The 25,617-nt window shown below is 45.9% G+C and overlaps 1 protein-coding gene and 1 long non-coding RNA gene across 3 annotated transcripts in view; one reads left to right on the top strand and one right to left on the bottom strand.

Annotated features, from left to right (window-relative positions):
• Positions 1–7,056: 7,056 nt before the first annotated feature.
• LOC311431414 lies at positions 7,057–9,594 on the bottom strand. The gene is made up of 3 exons (XR_014689409.1): positions 9,109–9,594; positions 8,752–8,861; positions 7,057–7,989 (listed from the first exon to the last, which is right to left on the bottom strand). It is a non-coding gene; the product is annotated as an uncharacterized lncRNA (long non-coding RNA).
• Positions 9,595–18,707: 9,113 nt separating this feature from the next.
• AHRR (aryl hydrocarbon receptor repressor) overlaps positions 18,708–25,617 on the top strand; it is a 90,698-nt gene continuing 83,788 nt past the window's right edge. The window contains exon 1 of one of the 2 annotated variants that reach the window (XM_084508645.1): positions 18,708–18,870. Coding sequence is in view for 1 of the 2 variants with exons in the window: in XM_084508644.1 (XP_084364770.1) it covers positions 23,713–23,768 (56 nt within the window). In the remaining variant the exon portion in view is untranslated. Of the gene's footprint in view, positions 18,871–23,710; positions 23,769–25,617 lie in introns of those variants that run through there. The other variant, XM_084508644.1, reaches the window with a different exon arrangement.

Here is a 25,617-nt window from a genome sequence, read left to right as displayed (position 1 = left end):
GCCGGCTGGGCTGGGCAGTGTCCACACTTCATGCTCTTGGCCACGAATAGAAGGGAACAACATAAGCATAGTTTACTTCAAAGGGGAAATAAATGTAGCTGTTGGCAGTAAGGGTATTATTTAACAAGCAGAAGGAAACAAAAATGGGTAAGAATAAATACAAAATAGAAACTAATGAAGTTTAGCAGTGAGAAAGCTAAACACAGTAGGGAAAGAAGGCTTAAACAGCAGAGTTGAAGTGTTTTTGAGGTGTACAAGACCTCAACAAACAAACAAAATCATAAAAAAACACATTAAAAATGAAGTATGTAGTCTTGTTTCTTTATGCCAATGTTAGTGATACAGAAAAGGCAAATGTTAAAATGAATAGTTTCTTCTGCATTCAGAAAGCAGCAAGATACTGGTATATGGTTGATGGTAGATTTGTCATATGAGCATGATACAGAACCTCACAGTCTTTTCTACAGGAAAAAAAAAAAAAAAAAAAAAAAAAGTTAGATTTGTGCTAGAGGGAAAGACTGTTTTGTTTTGTATTGTTTTGCTTTGTTTCATCAAAATGTGCAGGAAACTTGTACCACAAGCCCCAGAAGTGATGGCTGACCACTCCTGCAGTCCGTTCTTATCTCAGAAGACTGGGAAAATTCAGAAACCTGGAGAAGCACTGATGGTTGTTAGTTGAGGAAAGGGTCATGAAGGGAAATCTGAATGTAACTAGCATCCTTCCTACCAAAAACAACCAACCAAACCAAACAAACACACATTTTTGTTCTTAGACAAAGTCATGTTTGATAAGAGGTAACTGCACTGATAAAAACCACATGGAGATTGGCAAACTGTGTGTTTTAATCTAATGATTTACAGGAAAAAATAAACGTTCCAAATTAAATAGCCCAAGAATTGATTAACTGACAGACACAAAAATATTTGAAAAGCAGTTGTTGGTCAAAGCTTTTTTTCCAGAGACATTCTGCAAGCATTGGCAGGAGGAATCATCTTGAAGGAGACGCCCAAGTCATCCATCTTGTTTACAGTCAGCACCAAATTTGCCAAAATGGTACCGCAAGGCAACTATATGAAATTGCGTGGCCTATTCTGTGAGTTAGGTCAGTTTGCACAAGTGTCTCAATGCCGTGAAACACAAAACATTGGATGTGGAGTAGGTGCCTACAGCAGGAGAAGCAGAAGCCCGGTCCTTTTAATGGGGTGGGCACCCCATGCGGGCGTGCTGTGGTGACAAGGATGAAAGCGCAACACAACAAGGGATGGCAGGAGGGGATGGAGGTGGCACCTGGGGGATCCCACAGCAAACCGTTGTCACTGGACCTGGCAGTGTATTATTGGAAAATAATATTAAAACTGAAAAGATGCGGGTGTGGATTTGAGCCGTGAGGCGTAATGTGATGGAGATGTTTCATTAGAGGAGCTGTGTTAATGAGAGTGGCATTTATGGTGTATTAATACAAAATTTGACAGCCGTTCTGGTTTATTAATACGAATTAACCCAACGCTTTGCCAGGGGATGCTGCTCACTCCTGACCAGCGCCTGCCGGGGGCTGCAGGCGGGGGGCCGCGCAGCACAGCCGGACAGCTCCCGCGGCACCACCGAGGAGGAACCACCGGGACCGGGCCGCCCTGCCCCGAAACCAGCCCCAAAACCGGCCCCAAAACCGTGCTCCCCTCCGCGGGCCGAGCCGGCTCCGGCCGGAGGGCGGCAGCCAAGAGCCGCGGGCCTGGCGCGGCCCCGCCGCCGCCTCAGCCCCCGGCAGCCGGCGGCCTGCAGCCCGGCTCAAACACAGCGTAAGCCCCTCCAGGCCAACCCCCTCCGTGGCTTCTTCCCCCTCTTTAATTCCAGAGTGTAGTGTGAAGCACGCTGCAGGTGAAACCCCTGCCTTAAGCAGGGTTAGGACAGGCTCAGGGTCTGCAGGACGTTGTGGCGTTGTGGCAGCGCTGTGCTTGTTTCCGTCAGAAATTCCCCAAATTCTCCTCTCCGTTGTTTGCGCTGCCCAGGCAGGGAAATTCTTGAAGGGCTCGGAGGCATTTATGCCCTCAGGTTACATCCACACGAGGAAAAAAGGGTCTTCTAAAAAGTTACCAGGGGCAAGCTGTGGTTTGGGCATCGCCTGCCTCGGTGGGGTTGCTCTTAAAACTGGGTCTCCCACAGGGGTCTTTCCTCACCGAGGCAGCATTTATGAGAAATGCCAGGTACCAACTATCACGTTTTGAAATCACACCGTTTCGCCGATCCAGGCAAAGCCTCGGGGAAATTCTCCCAGATTTTGTTTATCCGCATAGTGCATAAATCTTTTAACCACTGCATTTGCCTGGGGCCACATGGGGGTTATACGCTGCGCATAAGCACAGCGAACATGCCGTAGCCTTAGGCAATCAGAATTGTTGAAAAAATTGCATGTAAACAGTTATAAACAAGTTTTCAAGATCTCTATTAAATAAGCAATAAACTAATCCTTGTCATACACAGATAGGCACCCATGTCTCAGCTGTTTAAGAGCAAATTGCGTAAGACGTAGTGCCTGAAATACCTCTGTCTGAAAGCACCATCATTGTGTTCATGCGAAAATGAAAACAAAGACAGCCAAAGAGTGGGGAGGCTGATGAGCACAGATAACGCTAAAGTACACACAAAATAACTGCAACTTCTGCTCTGTTTTGATGATCTCGGTAGCATTTACATTTGTTTCGGCTTTTCGAAGAAAATGTACCTGTACCTTGTGGTAGCATTTCCGCCAATTCGGTTCCTAGGTGCTCTTGCTGAAAACTCTTAGGTTACACCAGTTTAAATCACCAGCCCGGAGACCCAGGAAATTAAATTTTCCCCGGAGAGCTCAGCAATGAGTAACTTTTTCCCACTCCCAAGCTGAGAGCTAAACAAAAGGACTCCAGACGTACACATTTTCTTGACCCAAGAAGAGAGGCCAGGGAAAAGAGAAAATCTACAACGACTTATAAACTTGGAAAACCTGCTTGATTAATAGGAGGAACAGCCATCAGCTGCTGGCAGGCATCCTGACCCAATCCTTACTCCCAGCACTATGGGGCTGACCAGGTAACCAGACTGCCCCATCTAGCAGTTGTGCCCCACTCACCGTCCTGGCCTTGATGCATCCCATTGCTCTCAGGGTTTGTATTTTGGTCCCAGCAGTGCTCCTGCACCAAGCAGCCTGGAACCATGGTTGGTAGGGCAGCCACCTCCACTGCTACCACCTAGGCAGCTCACTGCTGCATCAGCTACCCGTATGGCTTTTGGCACACTACAGGTCCAAAGGCACCACAAATCTTTTTTCTTAGCAGAGAAATGAATGGTGAACGGCATGCACATCTACAACACAGGGACTCTCTCTCCTTGCCAGGGGCTCCTCCCTCATCATCTAGCATCAAAGACACACGGGCACATTTCTCTCAGCCCTGTCTCATGAAATACAAACATAACCCCCCTGCCACCAGACCTTTATTTCCATGGGATGGCTCTAAAACAAAAGCCACAAGAAGGCATTCAACAGCAATGTCTGCCACTAAGCCTCACGCAGCCTTTCCTGCCAAGAGGGGCTCATCCCCTCGTCCCAAAGGTGGCTGCCACCAGCGAGCCCCCTTCCATGCTCTCCAGCCACAGGATCTGATTGTGAATGAAATGGGAACCCACCCCAGAGGACATAAGCTAAGCACAGAAATATCTTTTGTATTTGCCAATACATTTGTAATATACAAAAATATCTAGGAATTTTCTTAGCACGAGTGAGACTATTCAAAGAGTAAATAGTAAACCATGCATTGTATAGAAAAGTAAACCAAACGAATAATAAGCTGCTCTCTGCTTCTTTTCACTTTTTGGGGAAAATCAGAAGACTGCAATTGGCAGAAAAGAGGAACCTGTGGACTGTTGCTATCTGGGCACTTGCGCAAACGACTGTGAAGTCAAATGGCCAGATATTATCAGTTTCCTTCACCCTAACAAGAAGGATCATCTATGGTAAGTTGTCTGGTCTCATCTCCCCCCTCCCTCCCACCGATTTTTGTTTTTAATAAAGACTATTTGTGCCAAGACTGAAAAATGCTACAGATCCCTATCTCAAGTTCCAGAAGAGTTACTTGATATTTATTGTATTACTGAAGAAACAGAATGTAAACAAGTAACTAAAGACCACTGCCTGTCTGGGTGAGCCTGGAGCACTCCTGCTAGCTCATAATGTCACTGCTTTCCACCAATCTTGCACTGTGCTGGTCAGCAGAATATCTGAGATGTTTCTGGGCTGCATTAAGTAATCTGGCTAACATCTATAAGTTTGGGTCCATCAGGATTCCTCCACTTGAGCCAAGTCCCAACGTCTGTGAGTGTCTGATGCTGATACCCAATGCTCTGAAATCCAGGAGGGCTTGTTAGCTGTGCTGCCCAACCAGGCAGCCAGCATGCAGCACCTCCATGACCTGAACTCCTTTGGGGTTATTGTGACAGCAGGATAGGGGAAGTATGGGCAACACCACAACTGGAAGAGGAGATAAGGAAGGTACGAGATGGGAAGAGAGCCCGTGTCCACTTGCAACTCACAGTATATGCTGTAGCCTAGCTGCAGAGCAGCTCAGCCCAAGCCTGTTAGCTCTGGATCAGTGCCAGCGCCACTGGACCTGTGCTGTCACCAGGAGAATGACTAAGATGTCTCCCTTCTGATCTTAAGTGCCCCATTGCCCAGGAAGCTTATTTGTTGATGTGCAGGCCCTCATAAGTATGCAGAGATTGTCTGAGTCTGTCATTACGCCCAAGCTGACAAACCTTCCTGAGACCTACAATTTTGTGAAACATAGCCCAGGGGCATGCAAAGAATCAGAGGTGCTGCAGGACCTGTGAGTCTGAGCTCCGTGCTTTATTAAGGCACCAATGCTAACAATAGATCAGCTCTGTCCTAGAAATGTTATGGCCATGAGCACTCGTGGCAGGTCCAAACCAACTTTGTCCTGCCTTTATTCCCTTGCTGTGCATCAGTACACTCACACAAAGGATGTACAAATTGTCTGAGCAGAAAGCACGGGGGCACTTCCCATTTAAACCAAGAAAATTGGTGTCAGGGTGTTCAAAACCTACATAAGCAATATACCTCTCAGGATTGCCCCAGCTCTCCTCCCTCCCACCACATATATCACTATAACTTCTCTGCTCCGCTGGCATCCCTGATGTACAGTTCTGAAATAACCATCTTTACACTTTCTTCCTCAGCACCATTTCTGCAGAAGATGTCTGTCCCAGAGGCCTGAGAACAATTTCTGCACCTGAGAGGTTTATCAGATGCACAGAGGTGTGGCAGCTACAGCCACAGACTGAGCGGTTGCTTTGCACTGGGAGTTCAGGGTGATGCCTGGAGGCAGCATTATGAAGGACTCCCCCCTGGAGTACTGCCAGGCTCAACTCTCTCTTCCCCCCTTTTTGATATACCAGAAAAGGTGTCAGGAAAAAAGCCACCAGGGTTATTTGACTCACTGAGCACTGCACACAGCTTTACTCCCGTGCTGTTGCTAACACCTATGCTTTCATGACAAATTTCTTGCTTTTAGTTTGATGGAGCATGTCAACAGTGTAACTAACAAACAAGAGACTGACGTCAGGCATCGTATGCAATGAATGCACTTGGCAATGAGAATGGTGTGTATCATACTGTACACCACAAAAACCACAGCAGAAATCTACGAAGGGAAAGACTGACACACTCATCAAAGTAATACCCTATGCATCTCTGTCTCGTCGTCTCCGTTCCTTCTTAGTGCTAAAAAAGCCAGGCTTCGCTGACTTTGAACTCAGCCAGAAGAATAATCAGGCTGACTTGTGAAAGAATTCATTTTCCCTCCCTCGTGCAGTGTAGTTCTGGGTGACTGAGGAAAATCTAGACAGCATGGGCAGTAAATGGGTGCTTTCTGACACAGGTGACAGATAACTTGATAACTTTCTGACACAGGTGACAGAGGAGCCAATAAGGAAATGCATGCTGCTGGACCTTGTACTAACAAACACAGAAAGACTGGGTGGAGATGTGAATGCTGGGAGCAGCCTTGGCTACAGGGAACATAAGATCACGGAGTTAAGGATTCTGCAAGGGGGTAGCCGGGCAATAAGTAAGATCTCCAGGGATCTTCTTGGAAGAAACTGGGTAATGGGGCCCTGCACCTGGAGAGGAACAACCCCATGCAGCAGTAGAAGCTGGGGGCTGACGTGCTGGAAAGTAGCTCTGAAGAACTGGATCAGAAATCGAACCCAGTAATGAACCTTGTAATCAGTGACCACAAGCCACTTGTAGTCAGCACATGAAGAAACCAGAACATCGCATCACAATGTGGAATCAATAAATCATGTGCCAGGTGTAGCTTTCCACTTGTCAGATCCCATTTGTAAGCGCAGATGTTCAAATTGTTTGGGGTTTCATTGCTGCACTCTTTCACCTTCTTAAAACAAACAAACAAAAAGATGTTTTGCGTTCTAGGGGTGTAATCATTTTGACAAACTCTATCCAGTTGCTATTAAGAGGAAGTGGTAGAAAGAACAAAATGATCAGAGAAAGACCTTTACTAACACCTGCATTTTTTTTTTCTAAAGAAACATGCTTGGGAATTTCAGCACTGCTGATTGCTCCTGAATATTTAATCAGTGTGAAAAATGGGTTATATTTGGACTGTTCAAAAAAAAAAAAAAAACCACTGTAAACAAAGGAATATTTGGTGCAGAAAAGTTCTGCTGGCAAGCAGCTTATGGCAGATGCCTTGCACTTCCTGCATAGGAGGAAAACTCCGTGCCCCTGTGAGACGAGCCTGAAGTCTGTGACTAAGAAGACTCAGTAGGGAAGAAGATCAGTGCTGTCCTGCCTCAGCCCCTCTGCTTTGGCTATGAGGACAGCAGGGGACGACTGCTGGAATGATAACACTTATATTCTTCCCACACTGTCCGTCGGAGTAAGACTAGTGCAGGAGACACATGAAGAGAGTACTCGAAGCCCCAGCAGTGACTCAGAAACAACAGTTTTCCAGTTGGCATGCAAGAGAGAACGCTTAAGATGATTCCTCTTTTTTTTTTTTTTTTTCAGTGGGAGGAGACCTGCACTGGGACTGGGAGAGGAACAGTCCATTCCTTTTCCTAGGCAAAGATCAGAACCATCTGTCATCGCTCTAGAGATGCTCACAAAAAAAAAGAAGTCAGCTGCTAGAAGGGGAGAGAGCTCTTTGCTCTGTCAGACTTCAGTTTCTAGGTGGCACGAGGATTTGTGAAGAGATTAGAAAAGGCTGCAGATGCTGAGGAGGAAAAACACCTGAAGACGTTAGAGCTCAGCTGAGGAACAACACCCTTAGAGATGCTGGTAGAAGTTGCAGGTTTCGATAACTGATTGATGTGTGTCTCTGGAATCTCTCAGGGACAGGTCCCATGGTGTAGCTACATTTTGAATACAGGGGGTGAAAAAATATAAGTTTTAGAGGTCCATCTTTTGCAATGCACAGGGAATGCATCACTCCCCTCCTTCACGATTACCAAACGTCTTTAGTAAAGGCAAGATTACCGGTGGCACCAGTGCAAGTTCCAATGACAGTCTTTCTCCATACAGTGAAATGAAGTCGTGAAGGTGGAAAGCTTCCAAACTGCTGCAGAACACCACCAGAAATCACCGTTGCTTCATTTTTCCTTCCTGCTGAGACTTGTCATCCTTGAAGCTATGGGGAGTGCTATTGCATAAGGCTGGCATTGTTAAGGCAAGAAAATTTCCTGACCATGACGGCTGCCACTGACACAATCTGCAGAAGTCTGCATTGAAATATGGCTCAGGATATTCTCATGCAGCTCCCCTACCCTAGGCAGCTTTTCCAGGTTGCTTTAATTAATCTTGCCACTCTTTCGTGTACTCGCCCCTAGTACAAGGAACGACCAGGAATTGTACAGTGCGACGAGGGGATTGCAGCTATGGAATGAAAACCAGGGTGCTTTATCTTAGTCTGCAGGATCTTTTTCTGAGAAAAAAAAAAAAAAAAAAAAAAAAAAAAAGAAATCACAATTAGGTTATTCTAAAAGATTTCTATAACCTTCAAAAAGAGAGCAATGACATGCAGAGTTGAGCTCTGTTTTGGGACAAACATGTACTTTGCCTTTTTTTTCCAAAGATTTGAGTGCAGCTGAACTGAATTTTGTGGAAGGCTGCGAAGGACTCACTGGGTCACTTTGTATCCCTTTCTTAAATGGACAACTGAGCAATTAATTTCTGTATTGATTAGCTATTTTGAATATTTATGTTCCACAGCACACATTGCCTCCAAGCAAAGATAAGTAACTGCTTCATTGCTCCTGTGTTGTCTACCTTTCCTCTGAAGAACTGAGTTGTGCTGGACAAACATCACCCAGCCCATCTTGCCACATAAGAATACTGGTTTTAGATAGGTGGCTACAACAACAACTGAAATGCATCAGTGCCTAGTTTTAAAACACAACGCTTCAAGTAAAACAGACCCCCAAAAGTGAACCCGTGTAGGGCAATGAGAGTGACCAGAGTTTTAGAAATAACGATGTTATTGGCAAAAGAAAGAAGGAAACTATTTTTCCCCCTTGTTTTCCTCTCTTTTGTAGAAGAAACTTATTAAATCCTGTGTATTAGAATGAAATGCTGTAATTCTTACTAGCCTCCACTGGGAAAAGGATGAGAATAAATGGACTTGCTTCGCAGAAAATAATAACGGAAAAGTTTTTTTTATAGGATATTGGAGCACTGAACAGGATACCCATGGAATTTCTGGAATCTGCCTGGGAACGCTTTGTTCTTCAGTTCAGCATCCTTCTGGCATCTATCTGTGGTCTACGCAGAGCTGGTCATGCCTCAGTGAAGGGAGACCTAAAGAGGATAATCTCATGAGACCCTGCACCTCACCTGTATAGAACTGATAAACCCAGCCACAGCAAATAAAGTGGTAAAGGATGGCCCTGAAACAAAGGAGCTCTGATCACTCGTCTTCTAAACAGCTTTGCTCACTTTCTTCCCACCACATTCTTCCTCGAGGTGCTCCAAGCTTTAATCCTTCCCTTCCCTTGTTGTCACCCAGGAAAGAAAAATGATGGTGAATTTTAAGAACACTACTTACTGTCTGCAGGCAGAAGTCCTTGTCCTTTGCTAGCTTTGTGCCTGCTACGTCCCCCTCCCCACCACAGATGGTGGCTTCCCAGAAGAAGCAATGCAGAGGAAGGAGAACATGGGTGGGTTCCTTTCCCTGGTCAGTTAACGGGAGAAAGAGAGATGAGGTTTATCTCTCTTTATTTGCTGAAGTACCTGTTGGGAAATAACTGGTGGCTGGCTACAAGGGATGCCCCTTTCTCCTTTCAATAGTAAGATGTCGCTTAATGGATTGGAGTTTCCTCCAGTCATCTTAAAATATATCAGTACTTCTCAGCTTTCAGGGAGTAAAGATCACTCTGGTACCATATTTTATTGGTGGATTGTGGAAACCTATTTGCTATCCTAAGTGTTGATCAAAAAAGACGACTCTCAAATTCAGGCCTTTGAGCAATCTCCACAAAATTTCTAGGAGCGTAACTTTCTCAAGAGTTGCCTTAACAGACAAACACTAGAAAAAAAAAAAAAAAAAAAGATGAAAAACAGCATTGTTCACTATCCCTCAATAACTATATCTGTGCTAAAAAGTGACAAGAATGTGAATAGTAGCAGCAGACCCTGCTGGAGTGGGATAGGAAAAGGAAAAAGGGATGCACTATATCATTTGGCCCACTAGTAAGAAATCTGCTTCTCTTGGTTCAATTGCTTAGAATATGTAAGAAGCATAAGTCATAGTGACAGTACTGTAACCACGTAGCGTGAGCTCCTCCTAATACTAGCCTGAGAGCCTAAAACAAAACCAGAGCCCGCATGTGGCTTTTTCTGTCCTTAAATTTACAGGATGAACCTCTCTAGAGTGCAGGCGGAGAACAATGTAAGCAAAAGTTCTGAGAGTTCAAGACCAACAATCCCGTTTGTGAAAATTGCATTACGGCACGCTTCTCACCATCGGTATAAAGCTGTGACCACAATCCTGGGATCTGCATCACCAACCAGCTTTTATGTAAACCTTTTTGCCAGGCACTGATTGACTTTGAAAGGGACTGGATTCAATTTCCAGGCGTACATGCCAAGACGCTTCAGAGGGATGCCTTGATCTCCCCACCCCAAAACCAGGAAAATTTATCTGCACATCTGGGCACTCCGAAAGATTCTCCACTTGCAAAAAGTGATGCACGGAGGAACTCCTGAGGAAAGATGGTGCAAGAAAATTTTAACTAGCAAAGTCTTGGTGATTAGGAGATGAGGTTCCTACACCCCGGTGCTTCTGGCAAAGCTCCTGATGTAGTTCTCCAGCTGCTACGAAAAACTGAGGGAGCCAGATACAACTTTTGATTGTGCTCCAGTCGAAGTTTGTAGGACTGGGGTCCAACTGCTGACCTGGGGGATTTCCTGCCTCAGACAGACAACAAACCTGCCCCGCTGCAAGGGGCAATTACAACGAGTTACTCAAGTTCTGGCTGGCCAGTTTGGAAAGGGCTGATGTTCTGCAGGTGCCTTTTCCTGAGGGGCATGGCAGTGCCTGTTGCTGCTGTTCTCTGTAGGAGGAATGGGAGACGAGTGGAGAACTGAAGGATGTTACTGCTCCTGGGGTCCAAATGAGCAGATGCTACTCTTCATGTTCAGGTGCAGCCAAGTTCTGGTGTTGTTGGACTTGCACACTCTAGGGCTCAACAGGCACACCCAGAGTGGATGTTTTTTCATCCTTGGTCATCCTGCTCCAGCTGATGCCTGTCTTGGGGGTAAAGTGAAGGTGCAGAGAGTCCTTTCTTGAGGTGGAAGCTGATACCAGGGGTATCAACTGGCAGTACAGCCCCTGTAATAGCTGTGCAGGGCTGTGGGTGTGACACCCTACAGCACGGAATAAAGATCAGGGACTTGAAAGTGGCCAACAACAGCACTGGAGGCAAACAGCACGCTTGGCAAGGCTCCCGTCATGTCTCCCCGCTCAGGAATTGGACGGGGTTGTTGGCATAGTGCGCTCATTCAGACCCACACATTTAGGCATGGCCAACAGAAGAGAGGTTGATGACAGACAACAAGTGCCAAGGAAGCAAGATTGATGACTCCTCCTGAGAGAGAGCACCAGATAGCTGACGAGACTTTGCAGAAATGGAGATGGCACCCCATCCTCTCGCTCCACCACCAGCCAGCCTCCTTCCCCCGAGGACACTTGCTCTGTCAGCAGCGCTTCAGAGAAGATGGCAAGAATCGCTCAGTGCCTGAGGTTGGTATGCTGATTTTTAAGTTCCAAAGAGGCAGAAGAGCTGCGAGGACTCCCTAAGGGAAAGACTTGATGTTCCTTCTTGCACTCTGGGGACTCTGCTTCTTTTTGGAATATCACACTGGATTAGCACGCTGGTGAAAGTAACTGAATGCAAGCCCAGCCTGATACATATGTTGCCTCCGTTTGTTTTTCTTCTTGTTTATGTCACTTTTATTTTTTCTTTGATAAAATTTCTGCCTCTTGTGAGCTTAGAGAAAGGATAGCAATCCACCCCAGCTCAAACTGAGTACCAGAGAAAACAAGGGACAAGGACAGATTGGACAGAGCTGGAAAAACAAATGTGAAGGTCTAGAGCCATCCCGTTCAGCTTCATTGTTTTTAATGTAAGAACCTCAAGATATTTAACACAAGACCTGCTATTTCTCCTTATCCTGTCTTTGCAGAGGGTGCCAAAGTTTGGTTCAAATATCTAATGCATGAATGAAGGTAACTCCTTAGTTAAACTTATTAAATGTGTCTTGCAGTTAGCCATAAAATCTGGAAGTATTCAATATCTACAGCAAAAATCCATCTTACTCCCCCTGAAGTCAACCAAGTTGATGCCTGAAGTCCTGCATCTCTCCTGCTTTAGCTTTCTGACCTGGCCATTTCTTCTCCCCAGCGCTGCATACCTGGCTTTCATCGGCCATCCTGATGTGTCCAAAGCCTCCATGCAGAAACATTTGAGAGCAGGGCAGCACATCGCTGAGCATGCGACTACAAAATACATATTGGATTTTGATAACAAAGGAAATTAATTCAGAAAAAAAAACATTGTGAATTTTCAGTATGCATCTTGGCGGAGCATTTTTTTTTTTATAGTAAAGTTATCAAGCATTATCTCAAGCCTTCCATAAATCACAGTGAAGAAGACAGCTAAGGCGCTATGAAGCAACACTTTGGCTGTGCCTTCTCCATTGAACTTTGTACTGACAAATACAGCTTTGTGCCTGCGCCTGAAATTTACTGTCCTGCTGAGTTAAAGGAGACCAAACTTCTGGCTTGTCTGGGAGAAAGAGAGGCCTCGGTGACAAACAGCACCATTTCTCAAAGGTGTCTCTAAGGCAAGGGAAAGACAAAGAAGGAGATCAGGAATGAAAGGGCAAGAATGACAGTAGAGTGAGATGAAAATATTAAACTTCTCCTAGGACCTAGCAGAAGAGGGACTTGAATGGGATGCAGCTGGTAAAAATGCCTGACGATGCACAGGTGTGATGGCAGATTGCAAAGGTGAGCAGCCAAACTCTGCCAGGGCAGGCTTTGCCAAAATTGCTGTCTGCTTCCAAACTTCTTCCTTCTCCACAGAGAAACTACAGGCTCCCAAACCTTATTTCTATTAGCACGTAAGTGATTAAAACACTACCAGGAATTGTGCAGGCAAGACTCATCTGTCTCAGTTCTTCCCTGCTTAGGGGAGCATAGTGCCTTTAGGTCTTGCAGGTCTTTAGGTCTAGACTGCCCGAGGAAGGCAGTCTATTGACAGTAGATTTGATTTCGTTGTGTTCAAGATATTATCTCAGATTCTCCCTTTTCCTTAATTTGAAGTTTTACTCTTAGTGCAGTGCATAATATTTGCACGCTTGGTAACATCTACACTTTGTACTTTAAGTATGAATTCGTGTCCATGAAGCAACTACAGCCAAACTATTTCCTGGAGGAAAGCAGAGACAGTACTGCCTCCCCTCACCAAGATCAGTGCTTCATATTGGGACCTGGCGCTTAGGGACATGATTTAGTGGGTGACATTGGTAGTAGGGTGATGGTTGGACCAGATGATCTTGAGGGACTTTTCCAATATTAACAATTCTATGATTCTACCCTATTGTGAGAGAGGCAAGAAGCTGTTGAGCTGTGCAAAGCCCTGGACCTCTGTACAATCAGCCATATGCAGCCCATCTCTCCCCACAAACCTTCCAAGAGAAACCTGGTAGGTTTAGGCACTCAAATACAAAAAATTGAAAATACAAAAATGCACCTGCACCTTTCTCCTGATCCTTACCACGTGCACACACATGAGCACCCACATGGATGAGGACATCCAAAGCATGAAAAAACAAGCCCAGTGCGTCTCTGTTCTCCACAACAGAAATCCACTTTGTTCTCTTCACTGGAACTCCACTGGAAAAGCTACAGAACATGCTGATGAATGTGCAGTGCCTGCTTTACCAATCAGTGCCCTGGGCAGAGGAAGGCAGCAGGCAATTTTCCGAAGGAGAATATAGTTCCCATACTATCGTAATCCTGTGTCCAAGGGCAAACACAGAAGTGTTTGGTGCTCCTCTGTGGCTGCGCTCCTCAGGATGCAACATTTCTAATACTTCACCTAGAAAATGCTGCGCTCGAGCAAACAATTATAAAAGCTTACAGGCTCTGCTACACTTCAGATTCTTCATCGATGCGTCAATAAAGTCTTTCCCTTTCTTGTGCCATCTACAGCTGTAAACAGAAATCCGCATATTAATACAGCGATATTTCCTCTGCACATAAATCATAAGTAATGTAACAACTTTTCTGTTTGCACAGCTTTTAATCCAGTTACAGATCCGTGTAACGAGCGTGTTTTCTATTCAATGAAGCCCATTGTTATTCTAAATACATACTTCTAATAACAGATGTTTTATATATATATATATGCATTTTCCTTTGGGCTGAAAAATCTAAGTTTCAGGTTCCGTGCACCTCAAATTTCCATAACTATGGGGTAAGAAAGTATGCTAGTGTCTTTCAAGTTAGACATCTGTTTAGAATGTTTTGTGGCTACACCAAGTCTTAAATCAATTTGGTTATAAAAACAAATATTTTTTACAGTATTAAAATAAAAGAATGGGGATGACTTACTGCTTGTTTTTAGCAACTGACTTGTCTGAGGGAAGATGGACCATATGGAGGGAACTGACTTGAAAATTCAGTGACATGATGCAGTTACTTATTGATTTTTATAGACAATAATGACCTGTAAGAGCTCTGCTCTGCCATTTCCCTGTTGCTTTAGCCCCCTCTGTTAATACTTAAGGAAATCAACCCCGTTTAGCTGTTTGTTTGTATGATTTCTAATGAGAAATGAGTAATACAACAAATCATATTTGGTATCTTATAATGTTCTGTTTAAATAGTTCCTTATAATTTTCCTTCTACTTACTTAAGTTGGGAAAATAGTTAGGATTTTGATTTCTAAATAAACTTTTTTCTCTATCTCTTTTTTTTTTTTTTTTTTTTTCCAGTCTCTCTGTGAATATGATAAACACTTTTTTTTTTTTTTTTTTTTTTTTTTGCATTTTGCCACAATTCGCAAGATCGTATTTAATTCTAGGTAAGAAAGGTCTGGGGAATTGTTGGAAACAGAACTGAAACAAACACACAGAGGCGTGCAAGAAGCATCACAGAGGCTAGGAAAAAAAAAAAAAAAAAACCTTGCTATAAGCCCTCGCTCTTCTTCTAAGCTTTTTGACAAAAGTGACTGAGGTTCGGCACTGAGGTCGCTGCCACTGCCAGGGTGCTGTTGCCCGAGACGGTGCCTCTTGCTTTGCCTGGCCCCTGGGCTGCAGAGGCAGCTGCCGACCCGGTGTCTCATGCAGCAAGGCAGCAAGCAGCACTCCCCGCATGTGGGCAGCAGCAGTGCGGCAGCCTCAGTTCCTCTACCCCTTTCTGCAGCCTTCAGAAGCCTTCACCAAAAAAACTTCAGCACGGCAGCCCTACGCACCTACAGCCCCCTGAGGAGCAGGAAGAGGAAAACGGCAGCGAAAGCGGCTCAGGTGATAAAATTTCTGTTGTTGTGTAAGGCACTGGGATGAAGTTACCAGAAGCAACCTTTGTAAGTATGCAGGTGTAGAGAATATCTCATAGCTATTAAGCACATCCTGAAAATGAAAAGACAAACAAACAATTCAAGATGCTAGTGTGATCTGCGATTTGACTTCTGCATTTCTTATGGACAGCTGATTAAAACAGAGACTAAACACGGACTGAGGACTGCTTGCAGTTTAAGAAGAAAGCCATCCAAATATCATACTGCTTTTTTCCCTTTTAACAAATCAAATAGGATAGTTCTGAAAAGCTCTGTTAAAAAGAAAAGAAGGTAATTTGAAATCGCAAGATCTGGCAATCTGGAGACCTACTATATTTCAATCACTTTGTACTTCAGGAGTTTATAAAAGCAGTATGGAAAGAATAAGAAGCAACCAGTGTGGCTTCGTGAGGAAATGCTTGTGTTTATGAGAATATTAAGAATGTCTGTCTCCTTTTTCCAATAGTGTGTGTCATTTAAAGCATCAAGAAGAAAATTATATTGGCTTCCAGCTCCCTGCTAGTCTCCCGCACAAGATCACCTCCCTTCCCGGTAGTCTAAAAATAATGGGAAATAGTAAAAAATGAGAGAAAGGATAGCGTTCAGAAGCAAATTACATTTGAAAAGCAATAATGCTAGAGATAAAATGAATGTTCTGAGTGTGTAGGAGCTTGAAATAATGATGTCCGTAAGAAAGCAGATTAAGACTGAGATCTATAATTATTTTCCAGAAGTGAAGTGGGGCTGTGTGAGAAATTGGCAGCATATGGTCCTGAAAACGAAGGTGTGGAGTCAAGGCTGAGCACTTTGAATGAACACACCTGTGATTTCCACCTAGGGACTCTGAGGAGAGATATCTCTCAAAGTTGTGCTTTGAACTGATCTGTGTGCACACGTGGGCACAGATCTGCTGCGAGGACGCAGGGTCTGAAAGCCACCCATGGGCACTCTGCAAACCCAGCGTTCGTGGCCACAGGATGCAGCTCAGACTGCTCAGCCCTCCTGCCTCTGCAGCCACCACAGTTTCTGTGTCTTTCCCCGTGCCTTTGTACGCAGGAATTTACAGAGAAACACACCGATATTATAAAATCGGTGCCTCCTGATAACCGTGGTCTCAGCCCTGCGAAATGCTGAGCTCCACTTCCAGTCCTGCAAAGCATCTCGAGGCACGCCAAAACTTGAATAACCGTGCCCGTGGTTCAATGCTTTGGCAGCCCAGGTCCGGATCCCTGCTCGTCCCCTGCAGGAGGGAGTGGAGGAGGCGTGAGGAGGGTGCTGACCCTCTGCATCTACGGTGAGTGGTGGAACTTGCTGCTCCATTTACAGCTCCACTTTAAAAATAGATACCGGGCAAGTAAGCAATTAAAATTCAAGAAGGAAAGCAGAACTATCTGGCAGTTGTTCAGTAAGCCTAACTTGTATAAAAAGGATCTGCACAGAGCTGGTATAAGTATAAACAGTCAGCGGCAAGAGATTATGAAAAACAATTCTTGCCTGGCAAATGCAATTACTTTTAACAAAATTTAGAAATCAGGGAGTGAAGGGAGCACGGTAGGAGGATTCTCTCTGCAGGCTGGGTCATCCATCTGTGAAAACAGCTCCTGTAAAACATCCGAAACATCGCCTTCGGATGTATCAATGCAGACAGGTGCGAGAGGGTCCGGTTTCCAGCTGGGTTTGCGCTAGCTCGGCACAGCTCCCAACCCAATGAACCTGCTATGGTGACGCCACTCCAAAATCAGAGCAGGTTTCTGCCCGGATGAAGAGCTCAGACTTCGTGTGGCTTCACGTGCCCGCTAACACACTGCCTCCCACCTCCAGGGCTCTCCTCGGGCGCTGGCGGCGAGGAGCTGCGAACAATAGTTGCCACATGACGGCGTCCCCATCATCCAGCGCGCTCTGGGTCCCACCCCCAGCCCGCTCCTCTTCTGGGTAAATCATTCAGTGTCGATGGCCTGGCAGCCGAAGCACCATTGTTCCATCTAGTGGAGAGCTATTCAGTGATGATGGCCTTTGATTTCTCTTTCCAAACATAGGCCCAGCCTCTGCCAGATAGGATTTTGCTGGTAGGCTTCTGCTGGCAAATCGTCCTAACATAAGCACGGCCTGCGGTCCCCAAAGATTTATGGTGGCCTGAATTGGTATAACTTCCATCAATTCTGTGAATATAATAAGTGCAGACAATACCAAAGCCTCTCAGAAAACGCCTGATATAAAATAGATACACTAATTTACTGTGAAGGTTACAATCATAAATAGCAGTCAGAAGAAAAGTAAATAATGGAATTCATAGTTTGGCACAGACGCCTTGCCAATGTGTCACATCCTGACGGATTGGGGATATGTCTGTGTCAAGCCATGAATTCCGTCTTTGCTTTTTGAATGCCGTTTACAATTGCAACTGTCCATGTGGATTATTGCATCTATTTTTATTGCCAAGGCTCTGTCTGGGAAGATGTAACAGAGCAATCAACAACACTGACTGGTTCTATTTTGCTGGAACAATAGTTTTCCTGCGAGCCGAGCCGCTCCATCTCCACACATAAGACGGGAGGGTTGGGGTCCAGGCTTCCCCTCATCTGGAAGAACTTGGGTGACAGAGGGACGGAGACGTTGTATGGAGAGACACCTGCCAAAGCCAGGTCTTCTTGATAAAAGGCGGGCAGAGCAGGCAAGCCAAAGACTCAGCGTTGGCCACCAGGTCAGGCAGTGGGGTGTAAAGCAAGGAGTGACCCCGAGAAGCAACGGTGTAGATGTATGCAGTGCTGGGGAGCCACCACGTTGTGTAAGTGGTGAAGGCAGGGCTCTGCTGGCCGAAGGGCCGTGTCCATCAGGGTGTCTTTCCCCCCGGTTAGTAACGGGGTGAGGAGCAGCAGCGGGTTTCAGAAAGGGCTCTGTGATTGTGGTTCTCCATGGTGTCCCACCACGGAGAGCCACACCACCCCACTGACTCTGGCTGCCCGACCGGGACCGGGGGGCTCTCCCAGCTCAAACCAGCAACCTGTGGGCGAGCCCAGCGGGCCAACATCCCCTGCCGGGGCCGGCAAACGCCGTGCGGGGCGAGCAGCCCTGGGGGGGGGAAAGGCCGAGAGAGCCCCCGCCGGGCGGGGAGCGGGGCGTGGGGACGGGGCAGGGCAGCGGCCGGGGGGCAGCTCCGGGCAGGCGGGGAAAGAGGCGCTGCCTTTTTTTTTTTTAATTATTTATTTATTTATCTATGTATTTATTTATTTATTTCTCCTTTTTCCCTTATCCTTACCGCCTTCTCGGGGCTGCCCTCCCGGCCCGGCGGGCAGGTGTAGCGACCCGGACCCGGTGGGCAGCGGGTCTCTTCCCAAAGTGGGGTGGGGGGGGCGAGAGCAAGGAGAAGAGAAGGAGGCGAAGGCAACAACAGGAGCAGCAGGAGCACCCCGGAGCCCCGGAGCCCCCTTTCCCCATCCCGGCCGCGGTCCCCCCGGCATCCCGCATCCCGCCGCCCGCCCTCCGGTGCCGCCGCAGCGCCCTCTGCTGCCGTCGGGCCGCGCCGCCGGCGGGCCGGGGATCGCGTGCGAGAGCGGGGACCCGGCGGGCGGCCGCCTTCGCTCAGCCTTCCCCAGATCGCCACCTGGAGCGCCGAGGGGAGCGGAGGAGCGAGCATCCTTCCCCGCCGCCGCCACCCTCTCCGGCCCCGCCGCCCCTCGCCCCGCCGCCGCCGCCGCCGCCGCCGCCGCCCGGAGAAAACTTGGCGTGCTGGCGGGCACCGTGGGGTAAGTCAGCCGCCCGGCCCGGCACGGACGGCTCCCGGGGGATGGGGACGACGAGGAAGCCCTCCCCGAGGGGCTCCGTGGGGTGCCGGGGGTCTCTCACCCTGCCCCGGTGCCGCCGCTGCCTCCCCCGTGCGCCCGCCGAGCCCCGCGGCTCCCGCACCGACGCCCCCCCGGGGTGCCGGGTGATGCCCTCGGAGCGCCCGGAGCCGAAAAAAGAGGCAGCGAAAGGCTCCGCCGAGGCACCTCCGCCGGCATCCCTTCCCCGGCTGCCTCCGGAGGGCTCCGGGGGAGAAGAGGGCGAGGGGAAGCTCCCCTCAAGCGGCCTCATCCAGCCCCGGCTGCGCTCACCTGGCACACGGGGAGCACGGCGCGGGGAGAAACCCCCCGAAATTTGGGGGTGGTTTCGGCGCTGTGCAGCCCGAGAGCGCCGAGCTCTTTTCGTGTTTCAGTTTGACACGCGAAAACCGGGGGGGAGAATCGGCGAAGGAAGGGCTCCGGTGCTTTTTCTGACTTGGGGTTACTTTGGTTAGTAAACAAGAGTTTTGTGCGTCTTGGGGCGAAGCCGTGCCTCTACGCGTTCGCTGGATTAGAGCAGAGAGAGCGTAAAACCAAGTTATATCTCATAGAAAGAACTTTTTCTTTCTTAAGACGGGCACAAACAATGTTCGTGCGTCATTTAGTGAGTTTCTAGGAGATGGACTAAAAACCTAAAAAAAAAAAAAAAAAAAAAAAAAAGAGCCAACAGAAAAACCCAAGAAAATGCTTGACGCTGTTTGGTAGTTGGAGGCTTGAAAAAGACAACCGGGACCGGGTTTAAATAAAACTGAACGGTCTGTTTGGGCTCAGAAGTAGTCTGTTGAGAAGGGTGTTGATGCACATATGTTTGCACTAGATAAAATAAAACATTTCTCTTTTATGGAGCGTAGAGGAGTGTTACTATCCTGGGCTAAGACTTAAATCGTGGCACTTAAGCAAAGGGACTTCATGACCGACAAGATCAAATTCACGATCGGGACGCTCTGTTAATTTGCAACCAAGGGCATGAATTTATTTCCTTGAAAAATAAAGCAGCGAGTAACGTGGATGTTAAGGAGCAGAGCTGCTGGTTAAGGCTCTGGTAGGGACTTTCACGCTGTCGCTCCAGCCGGCACCCCGGCCGAACACCGGCTGAGACAGTCCTCGCTCCTCGCCTTCACGTCTACTGCGTGCCGGTGTGTTTGTGGTGGCGTCGTGTTTTCGGTAGCCGACCGTCGGAGCATATTTGGGCGTTCTCTAGGCTGGAAGAGAGGACTGGGTTTCTGGAAGCCGTATCGGGACAGCATGCAAACACCTACGCTCCCCAGCCTGAGCAGGAACGCTCGTACGTGGAGAACCCGCGCTGCTGTGGTTTTGGTGTTTTTTGTCCAAATGAGCCACGGGGAGGGGGAGGTTTGTCATTACCCCCGGCTTCCCATCGATTCAGATTTCTGCCCAGGAGTCGTAATGAGGAAATGCATTGCTAGGCCATGTTTGCAGTGGGGATGCTTACAAAAACCAGCCAGCCGGTCTAATATTGATTCATCAGTTTCAGCGTATAAACAGATTTGAACTCTACTGTGGAGGATTTAGTAGTCAGAAATGATTTTTCCATTCGGTTTGCCTTTCCGTAGGTGTATCAGAAAATATGGCAGAGGCAGTTTCGGCATCAGCATCTGCCTGTACGGCGTTGAACTGGACTAAGGACACGGTAGAGCTTTTTCTGTAGTGCTTTTAAGGGGTTCGGTTTAACCCGAGACCCCACTAAACGCGGGGGCTCCACTGTTGAATAACCAAAGTCTGGTGCCAAATCTTTCCTTAATATTCCTGGTAATTAGTGCTGACTCATGCTGACATGTGAGTTCAATTAGCCCCAAATGGAATGTAAAGGATGTGGGAGTGTCCCTTTGTGCCCAGAGACAGCTAGGACAAAGCAGATTTTGGAGGAAAATTTAAGGAATAGCCAAGTTTGGGTAGGAAGTGTCAGCCAAGGTTTTTTTTACAGTAATGTTTGAATAACCAATAAAGTTGAGTCCCTGGAAGGGGATGAATTTGGATAACACGGGGTTGTCTTCACTATGGAATAACTGGAGTCCCAGCTCAGACATTGCTTCTAATTTGACTCATGTCCACACACAAAAACCCGTTGCTGAAGAGTGGTGATGTTTTCAATTTGAGTCAGCTTACCCATGAGGAATAAGCTATAGCTCAGATAACCACAATTCATCAACTGCTAACACAATCTGCGTGAGCAGCACGAGCGCGATTCTGCTCAACGCTGGCTGCTGACTCTTTGATGGGGCTACCTGAGCAGCCAGGACCTCCCGGCTGCTTCCCTCTGAGGTTCAGAGGAGACCTTGTTGGTTTGGTGTGCTGGCCATGAGGTGAGCGACTGGGCGTTCATCACTTTTAATATTCCCACACAATTACTGTGTTGCTACTGTATTCGTGACAGCTTGCTGATGGTCTTCACCATCTTCATGACACGGCTACGGCAGGCAGTAAAGGAAGAATTCGCAGCGCTTGCTGACGCTCAGGATGGGGCAGCTCTGCAGGCAGACACAAAAAGCAAAAATTGTCCTCGCCCCAGAAATTCATTTCCTGTCAGTTATCAGCTGGTACGGTGGTTTGAAAAGGTCAGCTGTATGTCAGAGCTATACACCGATATGTATACAGAAATAAATCCAGCCGTACTCGGCTAGCAGAAGCAAGAGCTGCTGCTTTGGGAGAAATAGTTTCTTTGTTGGCTCTTTATGCAAATCACTTCCAGGAAACGCAGGCAAGGATTTCTGCAAATTTCTTGAGGTCAGTGCAGAAAAGATGGACATGAGAGCAATTATGGAGACTTGCGTGTACCGACTGGCTACTCTTCTAGAAGGTAACCCTGATGCAGACTTCTGTCTCTGTATGAAGAATGAAAATTTCATTATTATTTTTTTTTAATTTCTATTTATTTATTTATTTATTTATTTGCAAAGAGTTTGACGGAGTTAGAGACCAGCTGAACATCCTGAGCCAGGCATGCTTCAGGAGCATGTTTGCCTTGCTCTGTTCCTCCAGGAATCCCCCCGAGCTGTTGACAGTCACTTTGGATTTTGTTCAGCTTGTCTTCATAGTCATGACTGTTGAGTTGTCTACAGCAGCTGATGCTGCGTTCTGCTGTTATCGATGCAAGAACCGTTACATGAGTAACCGCGGAATTTGAGAGGACAGACTTACAGGGCTGTGCAGGAGGGATGGACAAAATGTAGGTGCTGCCAACGTGATGTCAGCTAAACACACCACAAATACTCATGAACCCCTGAGGTCCCTGGTGCCAGTGTGTGATACACCCATTTCAGCATAGGCAACGTAGGGTCTCTTGACTCAAGTACAATCCTCAGGTACACAGCCATGCAGCTACAATAGCAAGAAACCCAGGGTACCTCTTTTACTTTTATTTTTGAAACCTTATTCTGGACCTTATCCTTCCTCCCTGGTAGGTGCCTTCTGGTAGGAAGGAGCAGGGCAAGTGCAGGATGGTGGTGCAAAATTCTGCTGGGCAGTGGTGCTTAGCAGCGTGTAGGCAGCAGAACACCTTGACTTACTTTGTATAAGAGTGAGGCTTTCAGCAGGAACCCAGGTACCTGTCAGATGGCGAGATTGTTTTGGGCTGGACCAGACTGTCTACAGTTTGGAATCGAGGCTGCATTTGCAGGCAGCAAATAAGTCATGTGTATGATGCAGGCTATTACATCTGAGGCTGCAAAACACATTACTTGCAAGCGTGTGTTTCTACTGTCCTGTGGCTGCAGGGGAGCCAGGTGCACCAGAGGTATTGCTCTGCATTCAACAGAAATATCTGTGCATGCATTAAAGACATGAAATATTTATTCTTCAAACTTTATTTGTATTGCTGCTCAATGGTGGTCATTTCAGTAGGTTTAACTTGCTGAAAATGTGTGCTAACTTAAAATCAAATTTTGTCACTCATTAGGACTGTAAAAACCCACTGTTAGCAGAATTCTTCCTCTTTCGTAACACTGGATCTGAGATGGAGTGAAGTTGAACACGTGGCAGTTTTGGGGTCATTGTCTCGCTTTCTCAGGAGCAGTTTGCTGCGTTTTGTAGTATACCGATCCCTGGGAGTCACGATCCCAAGGAGTCTCTCAAACTGTTTCCTTTGCTGAAACTCCAAATATCATGCTCTCACCCCATAGCCATGGCAGCACTTTTTGGAAAGCGGGCTATTCTTGGCTTCATTGTCTTTCACAAGGATTTTTTCCTCCAACATGTGTTTTTCTGATGTCTGAGAATTCCTAGTGCACTTGTCAGTATGAGTCTTCATCTCTCCGTCGTTCTCAAATGAGGAATCTTTTCACAAGCATGATATTTTCTTCTTGTTTCAGCCCATTTATTTTGTTCTGTGGTTGAAGAGATCCCAGTGATTTAGGGTGAGACCAAAGGGACTGAGAAGCAAATCACTGAGGTTGGGATTCCACAGGGATTTGCTTGAAGTTCAAAGCTCTTCCCAGTCGTTGGTGGCTCATGTGATGGGCAGAGCATGTGGACACTCAGCCTACAGATGTCACCAAGCTGAAAAAAGGTTTTGGGCGTCTTGAAAGACACAGGTCAGATGTGGAGTGATTTTGGCTGAGTAACAACCTCCAGAAAACCAAGCAGGTTGCAGGGCTGTGAAATCAGGAATAATCTTTTACTCAAATATGGAATGGAGAATGGCTGACTAGGCAACACATGCTAAGAAGAAAAGAATGTGGAAAACTGGTGGATCACTAGCTGAGCATGAGTCAGTAGCATCACACTGTGGTGAAAATGCTGGACGGAACAATGGGATGTGAAAACAGGAGCGTTGTTTGTAAGATACATGAAAAACCTCAGCCCAGGTAGGACTTTCAATGGAGTATGACGTTAATTTGGGTGCATGGTACTTGCAGAAAGATGCAGACCAAATTAAGAGTCCAGAGGAAAGCAACAAGAATGATAGATAATTAGAGAACTTAAGAAGCACGAAGAATTGTTTAGTTTAGGGATGGGAAGAATAAAGAGAAAGAGTTAATGCTCTTTAGAAAGACGGGGTTAGTTGTAAAGTTAGGTGAGATTAAACTGCTAAGTTCATGTCACTAGGGCTAGAAATTACAGTCTCATGTTGTAGTGAGGGAAATTTAGGTTAATGTGCATAGGAAAAGTTTTGTGATTTTAGTAATAGTTAAATGCTGGTATAAAAATTCTGGGGTGCCCACAGATGCTGTAATTCTTAAGTATTGGCAGCTCTTGGAGGAGTTTAACAGTTGTGTTGTAAGAATGGAAAAGAACATAGAAATATATAATATACATATATATTTTTTTCTATATCAACTGGTCTAGCTAGAAAAAAGCAGACAGGGTTTTCATACTCGTGAGCTTTTTTTTTTTTTTTTTTTTTTTTTTTTTTTTTTTTTCAGATCTGAAACTTCTAACTGGCTTTGGTACAGCCGATTCAGTATAAAGCAGGGAAGGTTGCTCTACAGGATCTCTTGAGGTCCTTTCAGGCCGATTTGCAAAGATGTAATGATTAACAAAATATTTCTGTCTTGGAGTAGATCGGTGCTCAGGAACCGGGGAGGGAAGGCGTGCTATAAAAGCAAATACAAGAGCTCTCCCCTACCGTACAATCTAGGAGATTCCCTAAAAGTTTGACTCAATGAAAAATTCCCATTTATCACTTTTCAAGAGTGGCTGAGAATCACTAAAAGTTAAACCAGCTGTTTTGTTAGTGTCAGGTGATTTTGGATTATAGCAAGTGCTTTATGACAGGTTATACTGTGGTAGTATGTATATACCACGTGTTTTCATTTTTATGCTGGAGACTGAAAAAATCCTGGGAGCTTTGAAGGCAAGAGGTCAAATTTTTCCACCACCTCTTATCCTCATTGTATAAAGTGAAATAGTTGCAGTCATTACTTGTTTGACAAAATTAAATTTGCAACTTTAAAAATATCTAAAATTATATTACAAGAAATTTAATGAGCACAAAGAAAATACTACTGCTGGAGATATTAATGAGAATAAATTTTTTATATATTGATTATTTTAGAGTAGGAACATATAAATAGTATTAGAAGATGAAGTTGCACTGCAGACAAGTTCAAAATGTCTTTATACATTTTTTTTTCCTGTGAAGACATATGTCTAAACCAGGAAAAGTATTTAAAATGGAAAGTGGTACAAATTGTCAACAAACAAAGGTAGCTACGCCTGTAGATCTGTGAAAAAAAAAATAAGAATAGATATGTTATAACTGCTGACAAAGGAGAAACTCCTGTTCCTGAAGAGGAAATCGTACACTGACACATCCATAGTTAAAGACCTGCAGTAAATCTGAGTATGTATCCAAACCAAGGTGCTTACCACTCTGTCATTGTAGCAGATAAAACTATCAAGCCTTTCAACACGTATAACTTGTTTAGCTGCTTTTATAATCTCAAAAAATAATAGCTACATCCGTTTTTACTTTGACTTTTGTTGTCAGAATCCGTACGTGAAAGAACTGGAATTTGTGAGTTTTCATTCTGGTTTTCACGTACTTCATTAAACAGAAGACTTGCAAGAACTGAGCAAAATCTTGACGATTCACGTGCCAGCCTGGCTCTCGGTGTGTATGTCTAAACTTTGACCTGCTTCTTTCACTGTTAGCATTCTTACACTGTTAGCAAAAATGTTTTAAAAGACTGAATTACAGCCATAACAATAATA

This window comes from Aythya ferina (assembly GCF_964211825.1).
Source record: "Aythya ferina genome assembly, chromosome: 2".
Classification (NCBI taxonomy): domain Eukaryota; kingdom Metazoa; phylum Chordata; class Aves; order Anseriformes; family Anatidae; genus Aythya; species Aythya ferina.
Note: the sequence above shows the minus strand (reverse complement) of the source record. Positions and strands in the feature narration are given on the sequence as shown.